The sequence below is a fragment of the Mangifera indica genome, chromosome 8 (genome assembly GCF_011075055.1).
Source record: "Mangifera indica cultivar Alphonso chromosome 8, CATAS_Mindica_2.1, whole genome shotgun sequence".
Classification (NCBI taxonomy): domain Eukaryota; kingdom Viridiplantae; phylum Streptophyta; class Magnoliopsida; order Sapindales; family Anacardiaceae; genus Mangifera; species Mangifera indica.
Genome location: NC_058144.1, coordinates 7,729,233 through 7,750,861, shown reverse-complemented (window position 1 = coordinate 7,750,861; position 21,629 = coordinate 7,729,233). Strand labels below are relative to the sequence as shown.

The 21,629-nt window shown below is 33.9% G+C and overlaps 2 protein-coding genes across 3 annotated transcripts; one reads left to right on the top strand and one right to left on the bottom strand.

Moving 5' to 3' along the window:
- The first annotated feature begins 2,392 nt into the window (after positions 1–2,392).
- LOC123223638 (phospholipid-transporting ATPase 2) lies at positions 2,393–16,571 on the top strand. 2 transcript variants are annotated; one of them, XM_044646906.1, is made up of 26 exons: positions 2,393–2,527; positions 3,451–3,475; positions 3,554–3,755; positions 4,064–4,277; positions 5,069–5,185; positions 5,598–5,690; positions 5,791–5,965; positions 6,599–6,765; positions 7,629–7,733; positions 8,272–8,369; positions 8,458–8,600; positions 8,782–8,878; positions 9,019–9,128; positions 9,216–9,380; positions 10,216–10,370; positions 10,476–10,556; positions 10,706–10,826; positions 11,548–11,654; positions 12,423–12,554; positions 13,021–13,174; positions 14,187–14,304; positions 14,403–14,576; positions 14,663–14,714; positions 15,547–15,674; positions 15,870–16,020; positions 16,120–16,571. In XM_044646906.1, the coding sequence occupies exons 3-26, from the start codon at positions 3,631–3,633 to the stop codon at positions 16,450–16,452; spliced, it is 3,315 nt and encodes a 1,104-aa protein (XP_044502841.1). In that variant the 5' UTR covers positions 2,393–2,527; positions 3,451–3,475; positions 3,554–3,630; the 3' UTR covers positions 16,453–16,571. The 2 variants fall into 2 exon arrangements, with proteins under 2 accessions (XP_044502841.1, XP_044502842.1); XM_044646907.1 differs by lacking the exon at positions 14,187–14,304 and having other exon boundaries at positions 14,420–14,576.
- Positions 16,572–19,581: 3,010 nt separating this feature from the next.
- Positions 19,582–21,233, bottom strand: LOC123222992 (zinc finger CCCH domain-containing protein 2-like). The gene has a single exon (XM_044646035.1). It carries the CDS (start codon positions 21,067–21,069, stop codon positions 19,909–19,911), a length of 1,161 nt encoding a protein of 386 aa, XP_044501970.1. The 5' UTR covers positions 21,070–21,233; the 3' UTR covers positions 19,582–19,908.
- Between the last annotated feature and the right edge of the window lie 396 nt (positions 21,234–21,629).

The following is a 21,629-nucleotide window of genomic DNA, read 5'->3' as shown; positions in this document are numbered from 1 at the left end:
GGAAACAAATTTATTTATTTATTCATTTATATATCAAATTCAAATCACCAACACAACATTGTTTTCATTATCTTATTGTGATAATTATAAGTAAATTGGTTACACAACGGTTCATTTTTTTTAACCAAATTTATATAAATCTGATCCCCAATAAAAAAAATTATTTAATAAAAAATTATAGAGAGAACAATTAGGTGCATTATCTACATATAAATCAAATTAAAAATTTATTTAACAACGTATAATCTATCTTATGTTTATTAAGAAAACAGTCTTTTTTATATTAGATCGGGATGATATAATTAGTATAATTATATAATTTTGTGTTCAATTAAAAGTATATACTTTAGATTAATGGCAAAAAAAAATCTCATTAAAACACCTTAGAATTAATTAACAAATACTTAGAAGCTGGAATTTATAAAAGCTATCTTCCTTAGAGAACAAATACGCGTAATATATATGAGGCCATCTTATATATTTTTTTCTTATAAGCTTTTGTCAATCTAATAGATGCTTAGTGCCACGTTCTACATACTGCAATGGATTAAAATGTTCTGTTATAATATTTAAGGCCAAAGGGCTTATTCTCGTCCAAATATTACTCTTTTTCTAAGTTTTTATTTATTAATTTTGAATACTTATTCATATATTAATTTTTAGTGTTATTATTAAGATAAAATTATTATTTAATAAAAATATTTTAAAAAACTAAAAATTTATCATAATATCTCTATTATTTTAAAATTTTAATAATTTTTCTTCTATCTAAAGTTTGAAAAGTAGTTAATTTCTCTCCAAGGGTTTCGATTTCTTCTTCTCTAATAAACATCTATTTTATTACTGTTAGCATTCTTCCTCCTAATTCGCTTTTCTCTCCGTCGCGCTCCCCTAACCGTCTTCTTCGAAGACAAAGGCAAAATGCCTTCCAATAATTTAATTTACTTAAAATTTAAAATATATTTATTTGATTTTATAATAGGTAAAAGTTAAAAAATTATTATTTATTTTTCACGTTCTGAAAGAACTGTGCTTAAGCTTTGCAACCAACGATTCAATCAGCTACCGGGTTCCATATTCGCTTGGGCCTGGATTTTGGTTGCAGCCAGTCCGAAAGGTCTTTAGTCATGGATTGCTAGCCAAGCCCAGTTGTGAGAAGGATTTATTTTAGGTGGATCTGGGACGTGCCCAACCTGGTTTAATCAACACTCTCGTATTAAGTATTACCAAGGCATCCACCGCATACATTTGAATTTTTTTAGAAGAATCGATGGAAGGGCAACTTATTGTCCACCCAAGGTTTTGTGAAAGGACAAAAATATACCTAATCCAAATACCCAAACAAGGTTTAATCTATTTCCACATACTTAACAAATTTCTATTAGAGTTAAGAGTAAAATTATTATTTTATCAGTAATATTAAAACAATTAAAATTATATTTCATTTTCTCTATTGGTTTGGAAAACAAATAATTTTTTTCTAAAATTAAATTTTAAAAAATTCACTTTTCCCTCATAAAGTTTCAATTTTCCAGCAAAATCACTTCCTCTCCATCAACCAGCATCGTTCAACCATCTCTCTCCCTTTCTTTTGGACTCGTCTTTGTCAAAGAAGACAAGTCTTTATCTAGATGATTTTGGCTTCGTCGATTAGAATTAGCGACGACGTTTAGAACTATGGGTAAGCCAACAATAGAAGGCAACAAAAATGTGGCAAACTACAACTGTTTTGACAAAAACGTGATGAATCTGTCATTATAACTGATTATTTATCTTTGATTTATCATTGGTAAGAGTTTCTTTGCTTGTTATTGGAGTTGTCGACAATGATAAAAAGAAAACAAAGGAAGGAAATGGTGTTGTCGTTGTCGACATTATTAAAGAGAAGAAAATCTAAAGATTTTAGAAAAAAAATTACTTTTCAAAATTAAAGTTTAGAATGAAATATCATTTTTTAAAACATAAAAGAAAATTAAAAAAATTATATATTTTTAAAAAATATTATTAAAATAATGATTTTACTTTTATATTTAAAGATAGTTTTTATAAAAATTTAGAAATAGATAGATGGTTCGGTTTTTAAACTTTCATTAGTATATTTTTACCTTTTTACCAATCTTGGGTAGGAAATAGTCCTTTCGTGTAAACGAAATTATTTGAATTTTATTTCAAAGACCAAATTTTAAGTATAAAAAAGATTTTTTTAAATCTTTTTTAAGACAGCTTTCGCTCTGAGTTTTTAAGTAAGTCTTGATAAAAGACTAAATATATAGTAATAAGAGGCTTATGTTTTCCATAAAACAAAAAAATTCTACAATTTACCGTTATGTAAAAAAAAAAAAAAAAGGCGTAAAATCGTGATCTGAGTATTAAAGTGGGTCCAGACCTTGCTAGATTTCACCGTAAGAAAGAGTCAAAAACGCTGGTAACGCAACTACCAAATCACATTCCTTTCTCTTGAAAGCGAAACAGACAGGAAGAACTCCGGACCATCGACCAAGTTTCAGGAAGAACAATCGATTAACAGGTAAAATATCTCGCTATTTCTTATTATTTTAATCGATGAAGATTTTTATTGGAGGTTTTCCTTTAAATTTGGATTCTATTTAATTCAATATATGTTAGTTGTGAAATCGAGACATTGAAATATCCTTATCCTTTGTTAAGATTTTGAGTGATAATTATCACTTAAATTTTGGAATAAACTGTTTGCAAACTATAAAATTAGCTCGGATCCATTCCGAGACTTGAATAATTTATAAATGCAAATGCAAGTAATAAATTGATTCAGTTTGCTGCGTATTTCGATGAACTGAGTTGTTTTTTTTCTAGTGCTGGTGTCTGTTTTAATGAATTTATTTATTGTAAATTCTGTTGAATTGTTGATGATTGGGTTATTGAGACCTGACTGTTCAGTTCGAGCTGAGGGCATTGCAACTGTGTGATTCCATTGAGCTGAACTTCTCGGTTTTTTAGAACAAAAACGCTTGGAATTTTGTTCTTCATTGCATTTTTTTTAATATAAATACATTTTTAACAATGTGTGAGGTTTGCCGTTTAGGTTTGTTTTCCCTCAGAAACTAGAAACCGAGAACATCATCTTGATATCCCAATGAAAGGAGACATTTAAGGGAAATTTGACTATACAGTACTCACAAATATGCTTTTTGTTTTTTTTGGTGACTTTGAAAACACATATAATTTTAAGGCACGGAACAAAAATGGCTCTTTATGTTATCTCTGGAGGGCTAGTTTTAATTCTAAATGTTGATTGTGTTCTTGAGTCTCAATAACTCATGTCATGCAATAGAATAAGGTTTTCAAATTATTATTGGTGTTATAGTTTTAGTTTTAATTTTAACTTTAAATTTTGATTGTGCTTTTTTTCAGTTAAAGATATCATACTCACAAAAAATTTGATGCTAATCTTGCTGACAATTTCTTTTGTAGGTGTTGGTCAGCCACATTACTGATGGTATATATGCCCGAAGTAGTTGTATTCTAAATTTTTCCCTTGACATGCAATAAAACTTTGAATTTCATTCCTTGGCAGGGTACCTCAATGCAGTTGAGTTTTGTGGCAAACTTTGAGAGAATGTGTTGACCATTGTTGTTTGCTTCTAAGTCAAAATGAAGCGATATGTTTACATCAATGATGATGAAGCATCACAGGATCTTTATTGTGACAACCGCTTATCAAACAGAAAATATACATTGCTGAACTTTCTACCAAAAAATTTATGGGAGCAGTTCAGGTGATTTGACTCTATTAATCTTATTGGCTCTCATATTCTATTCTTGTTAGTTGAAATCTTTGCCTGGTGCTCATAGGATATTAGTCTAATTTCTATGTTAAGATCTTGTTCAACATCATCATTCTATTGTTGTAGTTTCTGCTTGTTAAATGTTTGATTGTCAAGAGCATACTTTATATATAAAACCTATGTTCTTGAACAGTTTGGAGTTTATGCCTGTACTTTCAAAATTTCTGAGATTTATTTCCTTCTCTCTTTATTTTATCCTTCTCTCTACCTCTCCTTTACTAACTTTTTTTTTTCTCCAGCCGTTTTATGAACCAGTATTTCTTGCTGATTGCCTGCCTGCAGCTGTGGTCACTTATTACTCCAGTAAACCCTGCAAGTACTTGGGGTCCACTAATTTTTATATTTGCGGTCTCAGCATCAAAAGAAGCTTGGGATGATTACAATAGATATTTGTCAGACAAGAAAGCAAATGAGAAAGAAGTTTGGATTGTTAAACAAGGCATCAAAAAACATGTAAGAAGACTTTGCTCAATCTCTTAGCAGTTGATCAAATGTATACTTGATGTAGTTCTGTTCCTATAGATTTTATAATGATTTTGTCATTAACTAATTGGTAGTTTGCTTCTAAGGCTCATGAATATAACTATCAGATCTGGAACATTGGAACTGACTCAAAATTGTTGTGGCTTTGTCTGTTACTGAAGTATTTATTTGATTTATCAATTTTTTTCGAAGGAGTTCTCTTTTTTCGATGACTAATTTTTGAATCCCAATTATCAAAACTAAGCCTTGCTCAGATTCTCTCCCAATTAACATTGAATGAAGTTGAACTCTACCCTGCAAGGAGTGGATTACATCCTCTTTGTTAACATAAAAGAATCCTTCTATCGATCCCAAGAATTTGTTTTCATACGCATTTCCTTTAAATGGCTGCTATGTGCATATGGTGGATGTTGTTGGGGACATTTCTTTATTTACACGTGTTGAGCTGATTTTTGATTGAGGTAAAATTATAATGACTTGCATTTGGTTAGGTATGTAGCGATAACCATCATAGGAGCCTATAAACATAGAAATGAAAGGAACTATTTATAGAAAGCACTTTTTCTGGTTCTGAAGTTTATAGTATAATTAATTGTAGATGGATTTTGAAGTTTATTGCAATTGCATGTTAAATTCCTATAAGTTTTTTTATCCAAATTTTTGTAAGATGATAAATCTTTTGACCTGTCACTGTTTCTTATCTTTAAATCCTGTAAAATTAACAGATTCTATCTCTTTGTACATTATTGCTAATTTTGCAGATACAAGCACAAGATATTCATGTCGGTAATATAGTGTGGCTTCGTGAGAATGATGAAGTGCCATGTGATCTTGTTCTGATTGGTACCTCTGACCCGCAAGGTGTTTGCTATGTAGAGGTATATATACATTCTAAATATTAAAAGCTAATATGAACTTGTTTATACGGCACAGGATTCACCAGTTTCAAGTTTTGCGGTTTTTTATTCTTCATTCAAATGAAAATGATAATGATTTTATCGTAATTTATTGCATATTCATTATACAAGTGTGTTTTATTGTGAGCATTTGTTATGTATTCCCATTGTAATACACAGATTTGTGCCATTGTTCTACTGCTTGGGTGTTTCCTTCTGTTCAGGTTTACAGCCATTGTACTAGTTTCTGTTCATTTTTTTCAATAGAACAAGCCTAAAGTCTTCTTACTTTTGATGGAACCATAAAATTTGTAATAGTATATCTCTGTATCTAACCAATTTAAATTTTATATTCTGAAGATTGTGAATGTTAACTTGATAATTTATTGTGCAGACTGCAGCCCTGGATGGTGAAATTGATTTGAAGACAAGGGCCACACCTGCTACTTGCATGGGAATAGATTTTGAATTGTTACACAAAATTAAGGCAAGTTATTTTTTTTAAGTCAGTATAAATCCAATATTCTTTGTAATCTTTCTAGCTTTATTCTCATCATGACAGTTCATTTTCTATCTAACATGATCAGGGTGTTATTGAATGTCCCTGTCCAGATAAGGACATTAGAAGATTTGATGCAAATCTTCGTCTTTTTCCACCATTTATCGACAATGATGTGTGCCCTTTGACCATTAAAAACACAATTCTTCAGTCGTGTTATCTTCGGAATACAGAGTGGGCTTGTGGAGTAGCTGTCTACACGGGCAAGTTCTAATTTAAATGAAATGTCTGGGTCAAAACTAATTGAAGGACTAGTTTGTTCTTTATGATCTGTTTAAAGTTTCATATATATAGTGTTGGTACTTTAAGGCTTGTATATTAAAGAAGCAAAGTGTATTTACCTTATGTGTGTTATCGTTTGGTACAGACATCTATGATGCAGGGAGGTACAGAATGTGTACTATTCAGGTTGATCACCCTATGCCTGTTTCTGGGATGAGTTTGGGTTGACTCACACTGGTTTTAACTGTAGTTGGGGTCAATATTTTGACATTGGTTTATGTCTGCTTTAAGCTACCTCTAAATTTATTTATGTCTGCTTTAAGCTACCTCTAAATTTATGTTTTTTTTTCCCTTTAATTATTTCTAATAAATTTGTAATTACATAATATATATTGATGTTGTGGCCAAATTTATCAATGTGAAAAATCTAAATGTCATTGAAGCTTAATTCTGAATATTGTGCCTGTTGGTGTCCTGACCGTCTTTATATTTTCTTTAAAGATTGGTGATCAAATCTTTTGTTTGCTGCATATATTTTTTAGTTCACATCTATCAATGTGATGGCCTTGTCATTAGTTGCAGCAATCATTGAATTATCTATTCTAATTTTTTAGGCAATGAAACCAAGCTGGGAATGAGTAGGGGCATACCTGAACCAAAGCTTACAGCCGTTGATGCCATGATTGACAAGTTGACTGGGGCTATTTTTGTTTTCCAAATCGTGGTTGTGTTGGTTCTTGGTGTAGCTGGGAATGTCTGGAAGGATACAGAAGCAAGAAAGGTAAGTAAGATTTTTTGAGCTTGTGTTTCTCAATTAGTTAAATTGTTGGAAACATCTTCTCTAACATGCAATTGATGTAATTTTATGGAATAAATGTAAGGTAGATGTTAATATATTATGGGATAGGGATATATATATATATGTATATGTTCATCTTCTGCTTCTTATTTGGTTTTGATTTCTAATGAGTTTATGGGTGTTCCATCATTTTTTTTTTAATTTAGGAAAATTGCATAGTTATAGTTGGATGATTGCGGATTGGCTTTTGTGTCTGTAATGGATTTCCTTACCTAGAGGACTGTTGGCCCGCATTTCTGTAATGCTTTTTTATACTAAAGAATATCTGTTTCTTATCAAAATAAGGAAATCAATAAATAAATGTTGTTTTTGTTTCTCATTCAATTATGGCAAGCAAGTAGAACTTTTGATAAATGATAATCTGGAATGAAACACCAGAACCTGGGCCAACACTAGTTGACATTTGGTTTGGAAATCAGGCTGGAAATTTTGAAAACATCTTTCAAAATTCTTGTTTAAGTATAGGTTTATGTATTTATCCGCCCAATTTGTATATGATTTTCATATCCTTATCTAGAATCATTTCTTGTGTCTTGTTCTCTAGATTAGCTTTGTAGAAGGGTTTTTGATATGAACATTGAAAAAATCACACCTCAAAACTTCGTTGTTGAGATTGGAGAGTCCAAAATCATATAAATCTCACATTAGAAGTTTATACTTTCTGATGTGGGATTCAAGTCTTATACCTTATATTTGAGATCCTAATAGTTTCTTTTAGATATCTTTTCTTATTATGCACTGACGATTTTGATACTATAGCCACTTATACAATTTATCTATTGTAGCAATGGTATGTGTTGTACCCAAATGAAGGCCCATGGTATGAACTACTAGTCATTCCCTTGCGGTTTGAGCTTCTATGTTCCATTATGATACCCATATCCATCAAGGTAATCTTGCTAGTACTTTTACATTCCAACATTTTTCACTTGGTTTAACTTGATTATCTTTTAATTTTTTATGTCATGCTAGGTATGTTTGAAAAATAATATTTGTGTGCTTGTATGGAAAGATGTTATGAAACTCTGCCTCACCCAATAATCAGACCTTAAATATTGAAATGAGCTTGGAAAAAACACACTTGAATGTCTTCCTGATGAATTACTAGGTTGAAGTTCTGCTTGGCTCGATGTATAGATTTATTGATTATGCAAATTGTGAACGATAGACTAAAAAGTATTGTTAAAAATATTCCAATTTCATGTATTAATGTCATAATGTGAACACTTGCAAAGCTGTTGTAATCATTCTCATCACATGTGTTTGTGCTACATGTTGGAATAATCAATTTCTACTTTCAAATTGTTGTTCTATTTACTGTTGATACTTAATTGATTTTATTCTTTTGCATTACGAGATTGACTCTAAATTTCAAGAATTCCATATCTTGTTTAGAGTACAATTAAGCAAACTGTTTCTAAATGACAGGTATCTCTGGATCTTGTGAAGAGCTTATATGCAAAGTTTATTGATTGGGACATTGAGATGATTGACCCTGAAACAGGAACCCCATCCCATGCAACAAAGTAAGAATGATCAGGGACCTACATCTAGAACTATTTGCAGAGATTTTTTATGAATATATCTTTAAGAGGTCTTTGTTACATGTGGCAGCACAGCAATAAGCGAGGACTTGGGGCAAGTTGAGTACATTTTGACAGACAAAACTGGAACCTTAACTGAAAATAAAATGATCTTTAGAAGATGTTGTATCAGTGGCCATTTCTATGGGAATGAGGATGGAGATGCCTTAAAAGGTTCTTATCATCTCTTGTTTCTTTTGAGTGTATAATGCCTTCCCCTTTCTCACTTTTACATGTTGTGTTTCTGATTAATATTGATCTTCTGAATTGCATGTATATTTAATTGCTACTTCGAGGATCACTCCTATGAAACATGTAAAAATAGGCTTCTGATTATATTACCATTGATACACAGATGTAGGATTGCTCAATGCTGTTTCAAGTGGTTCTCCTGATGTTATCCAGTTTCTTACGGTTATGGCAGTATGTAATACTGTAATACCTACACAAAGGTGATTGTAGCTTCTTTTTGCTTGAATCTGGCCTTGATATAGCAATCCTTCCTCTGCTTTAAGCCATAGCATATGGTTTATTATCAAATTCTTTTGTACTAACTTGTAGTTGACATGGTTTGATTCTTTATTGCCCATAGCAATACTGGTGATATCTTGTACAAGGCACAATCTCAGGATGAGGAAGCTCTTGTTCATGCTGCTGCTAAGTTGCATATGGTTTTTGTCAATAAGAATGCAAATATTGTTGGTAAAACTCCTTTGCTTTTGATTGTCAATCAGATAAGAATAATGTTAGCGGTGATGATACAGTTTCTTCTATTGGAAATTTTTACAGAGATCAGGTTTAATGCTTCAGCATTGCAATATGAAGTATTGGAAATTCTGGAGTTCACTTCTGATCGGAAAAGAATGTCAGTAGTGGTGAGAGATTGCCAGAGTGGAAAGATCATCCTTCTGTCAAAAGGTGCAGATGAAGCAGTTCTTCCTTATGTTCATGCTGGTAAACTACTTATTGGAGCTATTTTTTTGCTTTATCTGAAGTTTTCAAACTTGGGTTCCTGGTTTTGATGATTACTGACGTAGAAATTCTTTTTGGTGACCAATTATATGAGAAACTCAAATGATATGGTCTCATGGCCATTTGATCAGTGAAATCACTTATGTACTAAAATATTTGGGGTCAAATTTAATGTCCTTTCTGTTTTCTGGGTGGTGTATTTAACTATTCATATACAGTTGAAATATGCTATATCTGGAGTCATAACCAGAAACAATTTAATCATTGACAAATATGAGGCAGAGGTCATTCTGATCTATATGTTAAAAGAATGTTCCTGTGTTGACTGTAGTAAATTACAAGGCTAACATCTGTTGGGACTATGGGAGGTGGTGGCTGAAGGCAAGGAGACATGAAACTACAATAGAATATGTTCTTCAAATGGTTATATAATGGGTAAAACAAAATTGAAGAGCATAGGCAACCTGCTTTGCATCCTTTCCGTGTTCATGGGTCATATCCTTCTTTTCACAATAAAAATTAATTAAATTCAGGGTGAATCATTATTGTTGATGGTGTGAACAAGTGAATGAGATTTTCTGTACCTTCTTATCAACTGTCTCTGTTCTCGATCCTAAGTGATGTGTTTTCTATATTATTTGGTGTAGAAAAAAATTCTTTGAGATGGCTTATTAATGTGAGTTAGCTAATTATTGTGCTTAGAATACTCTGCTTTTCCATCTTAGAGAGAGAAAATAGAAAAAGATAAAATTGTTATAAATGTAATAATTTTTTGCTACTACTTCAATGTGTTTGATAATACCAAAACTTACTTCAGGGCAACAAACCAGGACTTTTACTGAGGCTGTAGAACAGTATTCACAATTGGGGCTTCGTACATTATGCTTGGCCTGGCGTGAACTAAGAGAAGATGAATATGCAGAGTGGTCTTTAATGTTTAAAGAGGCTAGTAGCACATTAGTTGATAGGGAGGTAAAGGGCACAAATCTTGTCTGATTTAATTATTTAGTTTTTGCAGACGTCCTGCCTATTTTTAATAATCACTCTTGAATTCCTCTTGTCACCTTATTTTTGTAGTGGAGAATAGCTGAGGTCTGCCAGAGATTAGAACATGATCTTGAAGTTCTTGGGGTTACAGCAATAGAGGACCGTCTACAGGTGAAATTTGCTATTATTTTGGCCTTAAGAAATGTTAATTTTAGTGCAAAATTTAATATTGCTTGATTTCACTTTTGTCTAAGCTAATACATTTCTGGCAGTATGATGATTACAAAAAAATTATTGAATTACTTTCTAATATATTTCAGGATGGTGTGCCTGAAACAATTGAGACGCTTCGAAAAGCAGGAATTAATTTTTGGATGCTAACTGGAGATAAGCAGAATACTGCTGTTCAAATTGCTCTTTCATGCAATTTCATTTCCCCTGGTACATTGAAATCGACTTCCTTTACCCCTCTTCACTTATGGTATTTCAAGTCTTAAATTTCTTAATGGTTGTCATCGTCTTCTTCTATTTATTTATTTATGTTTTGTCACTCTCTTTGTGAGTCTTCAGACTAATGTGCTTGCAAGTAAAAGCACTAACCTAGTTTGCTCCAAAGCTTTAGGAGGTGGTTACATTGTATGTTGAAGCTTTATTTAGTGATACTTCTTTTATTTGTGTGGCTATTTTCTAATTCTATCTATTTGCATATGCCCTTATAGCTGAATGTTAACATAAGTTATGCTGAAGCTCCATAGGCTCCTTAATTTATCCAGAAAACTGAAGTATGAATAATAAGAATTAAGGCACACACTTCAAATGATAAAGCAACACGCTTTTTCTAGCTTACACTTGATTGTTTATTCATTTATATTGGCTGCATTAAATTAAGATGTTTTATATAGTTTATGCTGATATGCGGGTGCTTTATTCCCCAAAAAATACATTTTGAATCTAATTTATGATTGTCCTTTATCAAAAGAGCTTCAATTTATTCTTCTATTAAATTATTTCCATCTACATGATATTCTTGCATATATTTAAGGCTAATGGTATGACATGAAATAAGTTCCTTTTGAAAGCTTGACAAGTGGTGTCACATTAAGTGTTTTTCACATTAAATTATGTGTCACTGATTTTTTCCTCCCTCCCAACTTCTTAACAGAACCAAAAGGCCAGCTTCTGTTGATTGATGGAAAAACTGAGGATGAAGTTTTTAGAAGTTTAGAGAGAGTTTTGCTTACAATGAGGATAACAACTTCAGAGCCCAAGGTAAGTACACATGTTGATTGCCGGTTCAGATTTGCTTATTTTGCTTCCTTTATTGATACTTTGGAAACTTCATGTCAGCGTATTTTCTCTTAATTTCAGGAAATAAATTTTTGTGTTTTTATTAAATTTTTTAAAATTCTGTATGAATTGTATGTATTGAGTCTTGTGGTTTTTAGTGGCTTGGGGAGGTGTTCTTACAGCTATTTTATAGGGTTAGACAAAATTGTGTGCAGAAGCATCTATTTGTGTTGAAAGTTCTTTCGTTTGTACAATGTAAAGATATGAATTTTTTTTCTGGGATAGATGTGTATGCAGAGTCTCATATAAAGTTGTTACTTAATGTTTTGGGAGCATTGTTGGTTTCTGAATCTAATATGATAAATGAAGTAGAAGAAGGATACACTGGACATAAAGCAAATGCAGGTTTTGGGAAATATAAGTTGGAGAGAGGAAATTCAAACCATATATAGAGAATCTAATTAATGATTGCCGCTCTGATATTCACTTTTTCTATAACCAACCAGTATTATCAAAATTGACTCGAGTGTTGGTGAAGCATAAGCTATATGGGCTTTGATATTGCTCACTGTTGCTGTATTTTGTGTATTGAGACAACACTTGATGTGATCATCTCTAATGTGACATCGATAATTATTTTTCAGTCTGTTGCTACTTTTTTATTATTACTCTGCTAATTTCAACCAACAGAAGTCTTAAATATGACTTTCTTTAAACAATTTCCTTTTTTCTTATTCCTCCCTCTGACAGGATGTGGCATTTGTTGTCGACGGCTGGGCCCTTGAGATTGCCCTGAAGCATTACCGGAAAACTTTCACTGAATTAGCAATATTATCAAGAACTGCAATATGTTGCCGTGTGACACCATCACAAAAAGCACAGGTTCTTTTCACATTTCAAGTTTGTCATACTTTATGTGGCTTCTGAGTAAATGTTTTTTGGTTTAGAAGATTATCTATATGTGTCCAGTTCTCACATGTTGGTCTTCCTCTTTTTTTTTTTTTTTTTTTCCAATTAACTTATATCAAGTTTCACTATGGTATAAAAGGTACACAAATTATATGCTGTCAATAAAGTGAAGTTAAAGTTGAAGTAAAAGACATCGAGGGTTTGAAACCACCCATAAGTGTGCATTGAATGAACTCTGTTAGATTGTTTACACATATTGAGGGAAAAAGCTAATCTGGATAGACAATTTTTAAGTATAGTTTCCGATTTGTCACTGGCTGAAGAAAGGATCAGCTCTTTCCTCCAATCAGAGAGAATGTGAATTGATTGAATATGTTTGCAATGTCCTTCTTTGTGAAGATGGATTGTTACTTAATGAATGTGAAACTTCCTCATGCAGCTTGTGGAACTCTTAAAATCATGCGACTATAGGACATTAGCGATTGGGGATGGAGGGAATGATGTGCGAATGATACAACAAGCTGACATTGGGGTTGGCATTAGTGGGAGAGAAGGTCTGCAGGCTGCAAGAGCTGCTGACTATAGTATTGGAAGTAAGCTTGTTCTTTTTCTTTTACTTTGTGTCTCCTCTTTTTCATGCACTCAGGAGATACAGAGTTCTGTTGTTTGCATGTATTCTACATTATGGAAGTTTCAAGGCAGGTTTTTTCTTTATTCCCCAGTTCTCCATTATTTATTTCCCTTAGAAAAAGGGAAAGTTGCTTAAAAGAAAACCTTAAAAAGAGGAAATGTTTTCTATTAATTATTGCTAAACCTCAAGAAGTTGCTTAAAACTAAGGTTTGCTTGATTAATATTCTAGAACCTGAACAAGAGGGATGGCTGATCATCTGCACGACAAAATGATGATGATGATAGACATTTATGCTAAAGATTATCTTTTCCATGATAGCTAGAATTTTGTCTACTTATATCTCATATTAGGCAATGTTTTGTGGAAATCAAATTGCATAATCTTTTTTTTGTGAAACATTCCTCAAGCGTACTTGTTTCTCACTTGTGACTTGTACTCCCATGATCACTTGCTCAAGCTTATTTGAAAAATTAAAACTTAGGTCATGTCTCAATAGGTCTAAAATACTTCCCATATTGATATGAGCAGGGGTTGTAAGTGGTTAAGTTAGAAGCATCCTAGAATCGATTGTACTTTGAAACAGACTTTAATCGAGCTTAAGCTGATGGCAATAGACCCATGAGTGGAGTGCATATTCCCAATGGGGTTCCACATAAAGGTTAAGATGAGATGGCAGTAATTGGGCTCTCATGGGAGAGGAAATGAACAATATCTGTGAGAAATAGCTGTTGCATTTACTCATACATGCCATAAAATACTGTAACTGTGATTTTGTGAGATATTTTTTTCCTTTTTAACAAATACGTGTATGTGATACTATTTATCTACCTCAAGCCCACAGAGTAATGTTATATCTGACAGCTTTTATCATGCTTTATTTATTTTTGTGAATACTTTAAAGTAAAAAAAAAAAAAATGCTCTGTTTGGGCTTTAGGATGAAATTTTAATTAACAATGCTTTTCTGAATTACAGAGTTCAGGTTTCTAAAAAGATTGATACTTGTCCATGGACGGTATTCTTACAACCGTACAGCATTTTTATCCCAATATTCGTTCTATAAATCCCTCCTGATATGTTTTATCCAGATCTTGTGAGTTCCATTATATTGCTTTTTCCTATGTTGGTTCTCCTTGACAAAATCTGGTTGTTATGTTTGTTTCTGATATACTGACATTAGGCCAAATTCAGCTTCTCTTTTATTTCAGGTGTCTCTGGAACTAGTCTTTTCAATTCTGTTAGCTTGATGGCTTACAATGTCTTTTATACTAGTATTCCTGTTCTGGTCAGTGTCCTTGACAAAGATCTTACTGAAGGAACTGTGATGCATCATCCTCAAATTTTATTCTACTGCCAAGCAGGAAGGTATGCTGTCTCAAGTTTTTTTTAGTTCTTTCTTTACTACTAGTATGAGGTATTATACATCTGACTCAGGATCTTTATTGAAACAGGCTTCTTAATCCTAGTACATTTGCTGGATGGTTTGGCCGTTCCCTATTCCATGTGAGTGCTATCATTTGGTCTGCTTTCTTATTTACATTTCAAGATATTGTTGTGAATCCAGCTGTTGTTTTTTGTTCCTGCATATTTAACCCGGTTTTTTTATAATTCCAGAGATCTATTATATCAGCAAAACTTGATTTTGCATAATTGAAATTGGTTAGAACTGCAGATACATCCAATTTGCATATCTAATTTGAATAAACATGAGAAACCAATTGAATATCAAGACGCAAGGTTGAAAATAGTTTGAGGACCTGGGTAATGAAACTGAATGGAAAACTTGATCTAAAATGAAAGATGTTGGCACCTTTTTTTGGTAGCATGACTTCTAAGTAGATCTTTTCAATTTTGATGTATTTCTTTCATCTCTATAACTTCTTGATCTTACCTTAGCTTACTATCAAAATATTATCCGTTTTGAATACACATATGTTTTTACTTTTTGGACTCTATTGCCCAAAACATGTTTTAATAATTTAAGAGTTCACAAACTATTTAACCAGTCTTGTTTTAGCATCCCTAAGAAAGGTGGGATGTCTATATATACCTAGTATCTCTCCGGTATTTTGTTGACATGGGATTTGTCGGTGTTACAATCTCTCTGTGAAATGGTATAGTTGGGAAGCCCAAGTAAATGGCTGTAGCTCTTTGAATTCGGAAAATTGTCAAGTCATGACCACCTGTTGTGAGCTTCTCTCAGTTCATACTAAAGTAGCTCAGTTCCCATCTGATGAGTTGATTTGCTTTATCATGAGATTGATGGCTGATTCGATTGCTGTAATTTGTAATATCTGCTGCTTGTATCGTCATTTAATACTTGGGGTGATTGTAGGCAATTGTTGTATTTGTAATCAGCATACACGCCTTTGCCTATGAAAAAAGTGAAATGGAGGAGGTTTCAATGGTAGCACTGTCCGGATGTATATGGTTGCAGGCCTTTGTTGTGGCATTAGAGACCAAGTAAGCTTCCATCTCAAAATTTTGTTTACCAACAATTTTTTTTATATTTAAAGTATTATGGGCTTATCGACACTGGCTTGAGTAGCTTTTATTAATGTTTGTAGGCAACATGGAGAGGAGAGTTTGATGACTCATCCTTTCTCTCAAATGATTAACCTGCACTAACAGTTTCTGAGTTTTGATTGTCACATGCAGTTCCTTTACCGCAGTCCAACATATTGCCATATGGGGGAATTTAGCTGCCTTCTTTGTCATCAACTGGATCTTCAGTGCTATTCCATCATCTGGGATGTACACAATTATGTTTCGATTGTGTCGCCAACCATCTTATTGGTTAACTATGCTTGTAAGTTTTCACCCATAAATGCACTGTAGGTAGAAAAGGATTCCAATCTGTTTTCACAAGAGGATTATAAACTGACTAAAAATATTTATTCCATTACAGCTCATAGTTGGAGCAGGAATAGGTCCAATCATGGCTCTGAAATACTTTCGTTACACCTACAGACCAAGTAAAATCAACATACTTCAGCAGGCTGAACGTATGGGTGGTCCCATTTTGTCTCTGGGTACCATTGAACCGCAACCAAGATCTTTAGAGAAAGACATTTCACCATTATCAATTACTCAACCTAATAGCAGAAGTCCAGTTTATGAACCTCTATTATCTGACTCTCCAAAAACCAGAAGGTCTTTCGGGCGAGGTACCCCTTTCGACTTCTTACAGTCACCATCCAGATTGTCTTCTGTTTACTCGAGAAATTGTAAGGATAACTGAGTTTCCTAGTCATTTGATAGAGAATGTGTAGGTCAGATTTGATGAGCTGTAGTTTGTGATACCACTTTGTTTCATAGGTTATACATTCACATACTCCATAAATTATTTGTTTACAGCGACCTTCGCCTCCATTTTTGGCATTATATTATGTAGTGAAAATACGTAATTACCTGAAATTAAGTAATTAACATACTAAAATACATGATAATGGATACGAGATTATTGTAAACAAGATAGAGGGAGTAATTAAGAGGTTGTTTTGGGATAAAGAATTGTTTCTGGTGTATATCCAAATCAAGGGTAAAATTGATTAAGCTAATATTGTTTTCCCACATGAGAGCATTCTATTCCCGTAATTAATCTATGGCTGTTGGCAAAGTAACATAAATGCCCACATCAATTTAATAATATTAAACCTACTAAATAAAGGATTTTTATGTCTCTAATTTTAATTATATGGTTGGGTGACGGGTAGATGTGGGTTATACTTCTGCCAGTAGTATTGAATTTTCCGAGTGAAATTTAGGTAGAGAAAAATGGGAGAATTTAATGGAATGTCAAATTCAATTGTAATGCTATTGATTTTGAATTCAAAGCATTCTAATTGATTATATATTTTCGAAAGGCTAAAAAAATCTAATTTGTAATTTGTAATTTTACTAATTATGTAGGGTTTAAATGAATAATCTTAAGGGCACAGGATTATTTTCCGTCCAAGGTTTAATACAAAGATAAATATACACTTATAGATTTTAAAAAACTCATACTTATCTATGGGTTAACTTTAATTAAAATTTTCTGTTAGAGACAAAAGTAAAATCACTATTTTACCATTAAATCCAAAAATCTAAAAATTTATATTATTTTCTTCTTTAATTTGAAAAACTAATCATTTTCTCTTAAAATTTAATTTTGAAAATTTTATTTTTTCTCTTAGGGTTTTTTCTTCTTTCTCCGATGACTAGATGTTGTTTCTGCCATTGACCAACCTTCTCACCATCTTTTTCTCTTATCGTCGACCTTTCCATCAGAGTAATTTCATCATCAGACAAATGTTCTGATGTCGATCCGTTCAAATTTGAATAGTTCTCAGGCCGCGAATGTAACAAAGATGGTGGGAAGGAACGCATTCATTGACTGATAGATCTAGATGATTCATTGCATTCTTGGTCGGAGAATGGTGGTTGCATCATTGTCTGGAATGTGGGGATAGATGGGAAATCGGGTAGAAAATATCGTTGAAAAAGAAAGGAAAAGAATAAAAGTTATGAAGCTCTAGAGAAAAAATATAACTTTTTAAACTTTTGAAAAGAGAATTGTTAGTTTTTAAAATTATAGAAGAATGAAATAAAATTTTAATTTTTTAATATTATAGATTAAATAACGATTTTAACTTTATAGTTAACAAGAAGTTTAAACAAAAATTAGGTAGCAAATTAAATTGTCATTCAGCATAATCTTAATCCAAATAACTGAATTCGGTGGATAGAAATTTCTAAAGCAAAGGTGATATTTCCCGGTACTCGCACTGGGTGTTTGTCAATTAGTTGGCCTTATTCACTGACACACAATCTCCCATTTTCCCTGTGATTTTCTCTTTCCAAATAGAAAGAAGGCCAAACGACTATTTCCCACCCAAGGTTTAGCGTTTTCTCAAAAGTCCTCCCTTTAACTATAGAAACACCAAACACCCACCCATGGCCAGTTAGATTTAACCAAACCCTAACGGTGGTAGGGGTAAAATCGTCATTTTAGCTATAATATTAAAAATAAACTAAAATAGAATCTATTTTGCCCCCCTAAACTTTAAAAACTGAAATTTTCCCCCCGCCTAAGTTTTAAAAAATGGCAGTTTCACCCTAGGGTTTGGTTTTGAAATCTCCGACGACCTCTCCGGCTCCGTTGCCGACGGCTGCTCCCTCCGGAAGCAACCTCTCCTTCCGACGATCTCTTTCCTCCCATTTGGAGGTCCGATCGGCGCCCGGAGACGCCGTAGGAGACGAAGACTTCGTCGGGAAGACGAAGTTCTTCGTCTTCCCAGACGAAGCCGATGCCGTCGTCCTCGTCTGGGAAGACGGTCGTCTTCCCAGAGGTCTTCTTCTGGGAAGACGAAGAACTTCGTCTTCCCGACGAAGTCTTCGTCTCCTACGGCGTCTCCGGGCGCCGATCGGACCTCCAAATGGGAGGAAAGAGATCGTCGGAAGGAGAGGTTGCTTCCGGAGGGAGCAGCCGTCGGCAACGGAGCCGGAGAGGTCGCCGGAGATTTCAAAACCAAACCCTAGGGTGAAACTGTCATTTTTTAAAACTTAGGCGGGGGGAAAATTTCAGTTTTTAAAGTTTAGGGGGGCAAAAGGAGATAAAATTTTCAGCCGTTAGGGTTTGGTTAAATCTAACCGGCCATGGGTGGGTGTTTGGTGTTTCCATAGTTAAAGGGGGGACTTTTGAGAAAACGCTAAACCTTGGGTGGGAAATAGTCGTTTGGCCTAGAAAGAAATAGAGATGGGTACATGTAGACAATTTGGAGAAGGCATGTGGCCATACTTTGATGTTGAAGTGAAACAAAGAACGCACATAAAGTATGGGCCAAAGTGTCCCAAGTGGAAATGGGATGGAATTGCATTGAATTGATTAAAGAAGTAGATGAGACGTGTGTGAACAAATGAAATAAAGCAGACAGGAAGGGGACCCCAATGACCCTATCTAACCTAAAATTAGTATGGGCAGAGCAGCTGCTCCCCCTCCACCTAACCCCATCAATCCTTGTTGCCTCTTTCTATTAAATATCGTATTAAACCTTTATCCCCTCCCCTTTCTACCACTGTATTTCAGATTCCATCAATAATTTGTAAATTCAGTAATTTCAAAATTGGTATATTTTATATTTTTGTTGCATCTGTAAACGTCCAGATAAAAATTTAAAAAAAATATCTGAAAATCTGCTCCAGTATTGTGATATTCTCGAAACCTAGTCACAATTCTGCATGTCAGCCACGTATCACCACAAGATCTTCAATAAAAGCTAAGCCAACAACTGGTGGATTTAAAAAATATCAAAATCCTGATCTTCAGACTTGGTAGTTAGGTTAAACATGACACTTGTATACACATACTTTCATTCAAGAAAAGGGATTAAGAAAGAGAAAGATTCTTCATTATCACACCTTGCTTACAGTTCAAGTTAGTACATTGAAACAAAGATCAGATCTCTCACCACTTAACAGAGAGATGACAACAAAATGCTAAAAAACAGTCGGTATATGAAACAAAGATATCAAATTTTGCTCCACTGCAGACCTTGGAGAGCTTTAAACAACAAAAATACTTGGAAAAATAAGAAGACATCAACAAGGAAATTAAGCACAGGCAAAACAATAAAGAACAATGATACTATACACCAAATCACATATATATATGTATATACGGCTGGTGCAGGCATGCATGAAACATCTTCTTCATCTACATCAAGAGCTCATTCACCCAACCCAGATCAGGATCCGGACAACCCAGTTGCCCACCATTAATGTCATTGATCTGCTGATCATCAAGCAAATGTTTGGTTGAACAATCCCCACCAAAAGGATTGAGTGATCCTGATGGGTTTGGAGTTGAAGGAGAAAGAATAAACTGTTGCTGATCTTCAATGTTAAAAGAATTTGCATCAATCCAAGGACCATTACTGTTCATGCTATTACCACTTGGGACAGACAAAGGAGAAGAAACTTCATTGAAATTCACTGCATCGAAAGAAATCATCAGCTCAGTAAGCACATCTTTGTAACTCATGGCCGCATCGGCTGTACTACTGAACTTTGTCAAACGCTCGATGTACCGAGAAATGGGTGAGAATCCTTGATTCACCGGCGACAATGGCGGTGAAAGAGACGGTGACCGTGACAAATGAGACATACCCAACAAAGTACTAGTTGGAGAGGAATTTACAGAATGATGGCAAAACATGCAACAATGATTATTCAATGGAGAATTGCCGGAGAGAGGGTGACTATACTTTGGAGGTGATGAAATCTCCGGCAAAATGCGAAGCTGACGAGTAGAGTGAGCGAAAAAACACACCTTTCGTTTACAATTCTTGCCGTCTTTGCAAGCTTCGGTTCTATATCGTGAAGGATGGAGCCAGCACTCAAAGACTCCGTGAGCAAACTCGCAATCATCTCCACGGCTACACCCACCTGCCCTACGGAACTCAGAACAAACAGTTCCAGAGTAATGAAACCTTCGAGGATCACGGCGACGAGCCTTCTCGCCAGGATGAGCAAAAGGACAGTCAGTCCAGTCATGGCTACGGCTACGAGTACAGTGACGGATCTTGAATTCGTACATGCGAAAATGATCGGAGGCATAAGGATCGGAATCAGAGTCAGCGTCAGAATCAGCATCAGTATTGTTGAAAGGCAAGAACTTGTGAAGACTGGTAAATTCCTCAGGGAAAAACATATTATTGATTTCTGGATGATGATTATGGTGTAACAGTTTCTTGCTGTTTAGAAGAAATTTCCTAGGAGGAACCTCAATATCCTTGAAGGGTTTGGTGGGACTTTTGGGGGAAAGAAGATGATGATAAAGTTTGTCTTGATGTTGATCAAAACAAATGGTGGTCATAGCTGAAAAAATCAAAATGGAAAACAAAAGAGAAGATAGATATAAAATGAAATGACAGTAGAAATGAGAAAAGTGAAAAGAGAATGAATAAAAATGGAAATGGTGATGAAGAAGGTATGTTGAAGGAGAAGGAAGCAAGAGAAGAGCTAGTTAAATAGGTTAGAGAGAAAGAAGGGAATGGGGTGTGGGGCTTAGAGAAGCGTGGCATAATATAATTTGGGATGAGCATGCAGAAAGGGATATGTGGCAACTTTGCAAAACATTGGTAAGCAAGATTTTGCTATGTGTTTCATTTTCGAACACTTGGATTCACTTTGATTGTTCGAGATTGTCTTCTTCAACTAATCTTTTTCTTCTGTTTGGTTTTATGTTTTTAAGTGGCAGAAATTTTATACTGCATCAATTTTGCTAAGTCTGAATGAAAACAGTCCTCATTAAGCAAACTGATACTGCTTCTTTGGTACTGTTTAAACCTAATTTTCAGTGATTAGCATCTAATTCACCTATTTAAATTAGGTTTTATTAATAAGATTTGAATATGAATCTCTGCTACTTTTAAC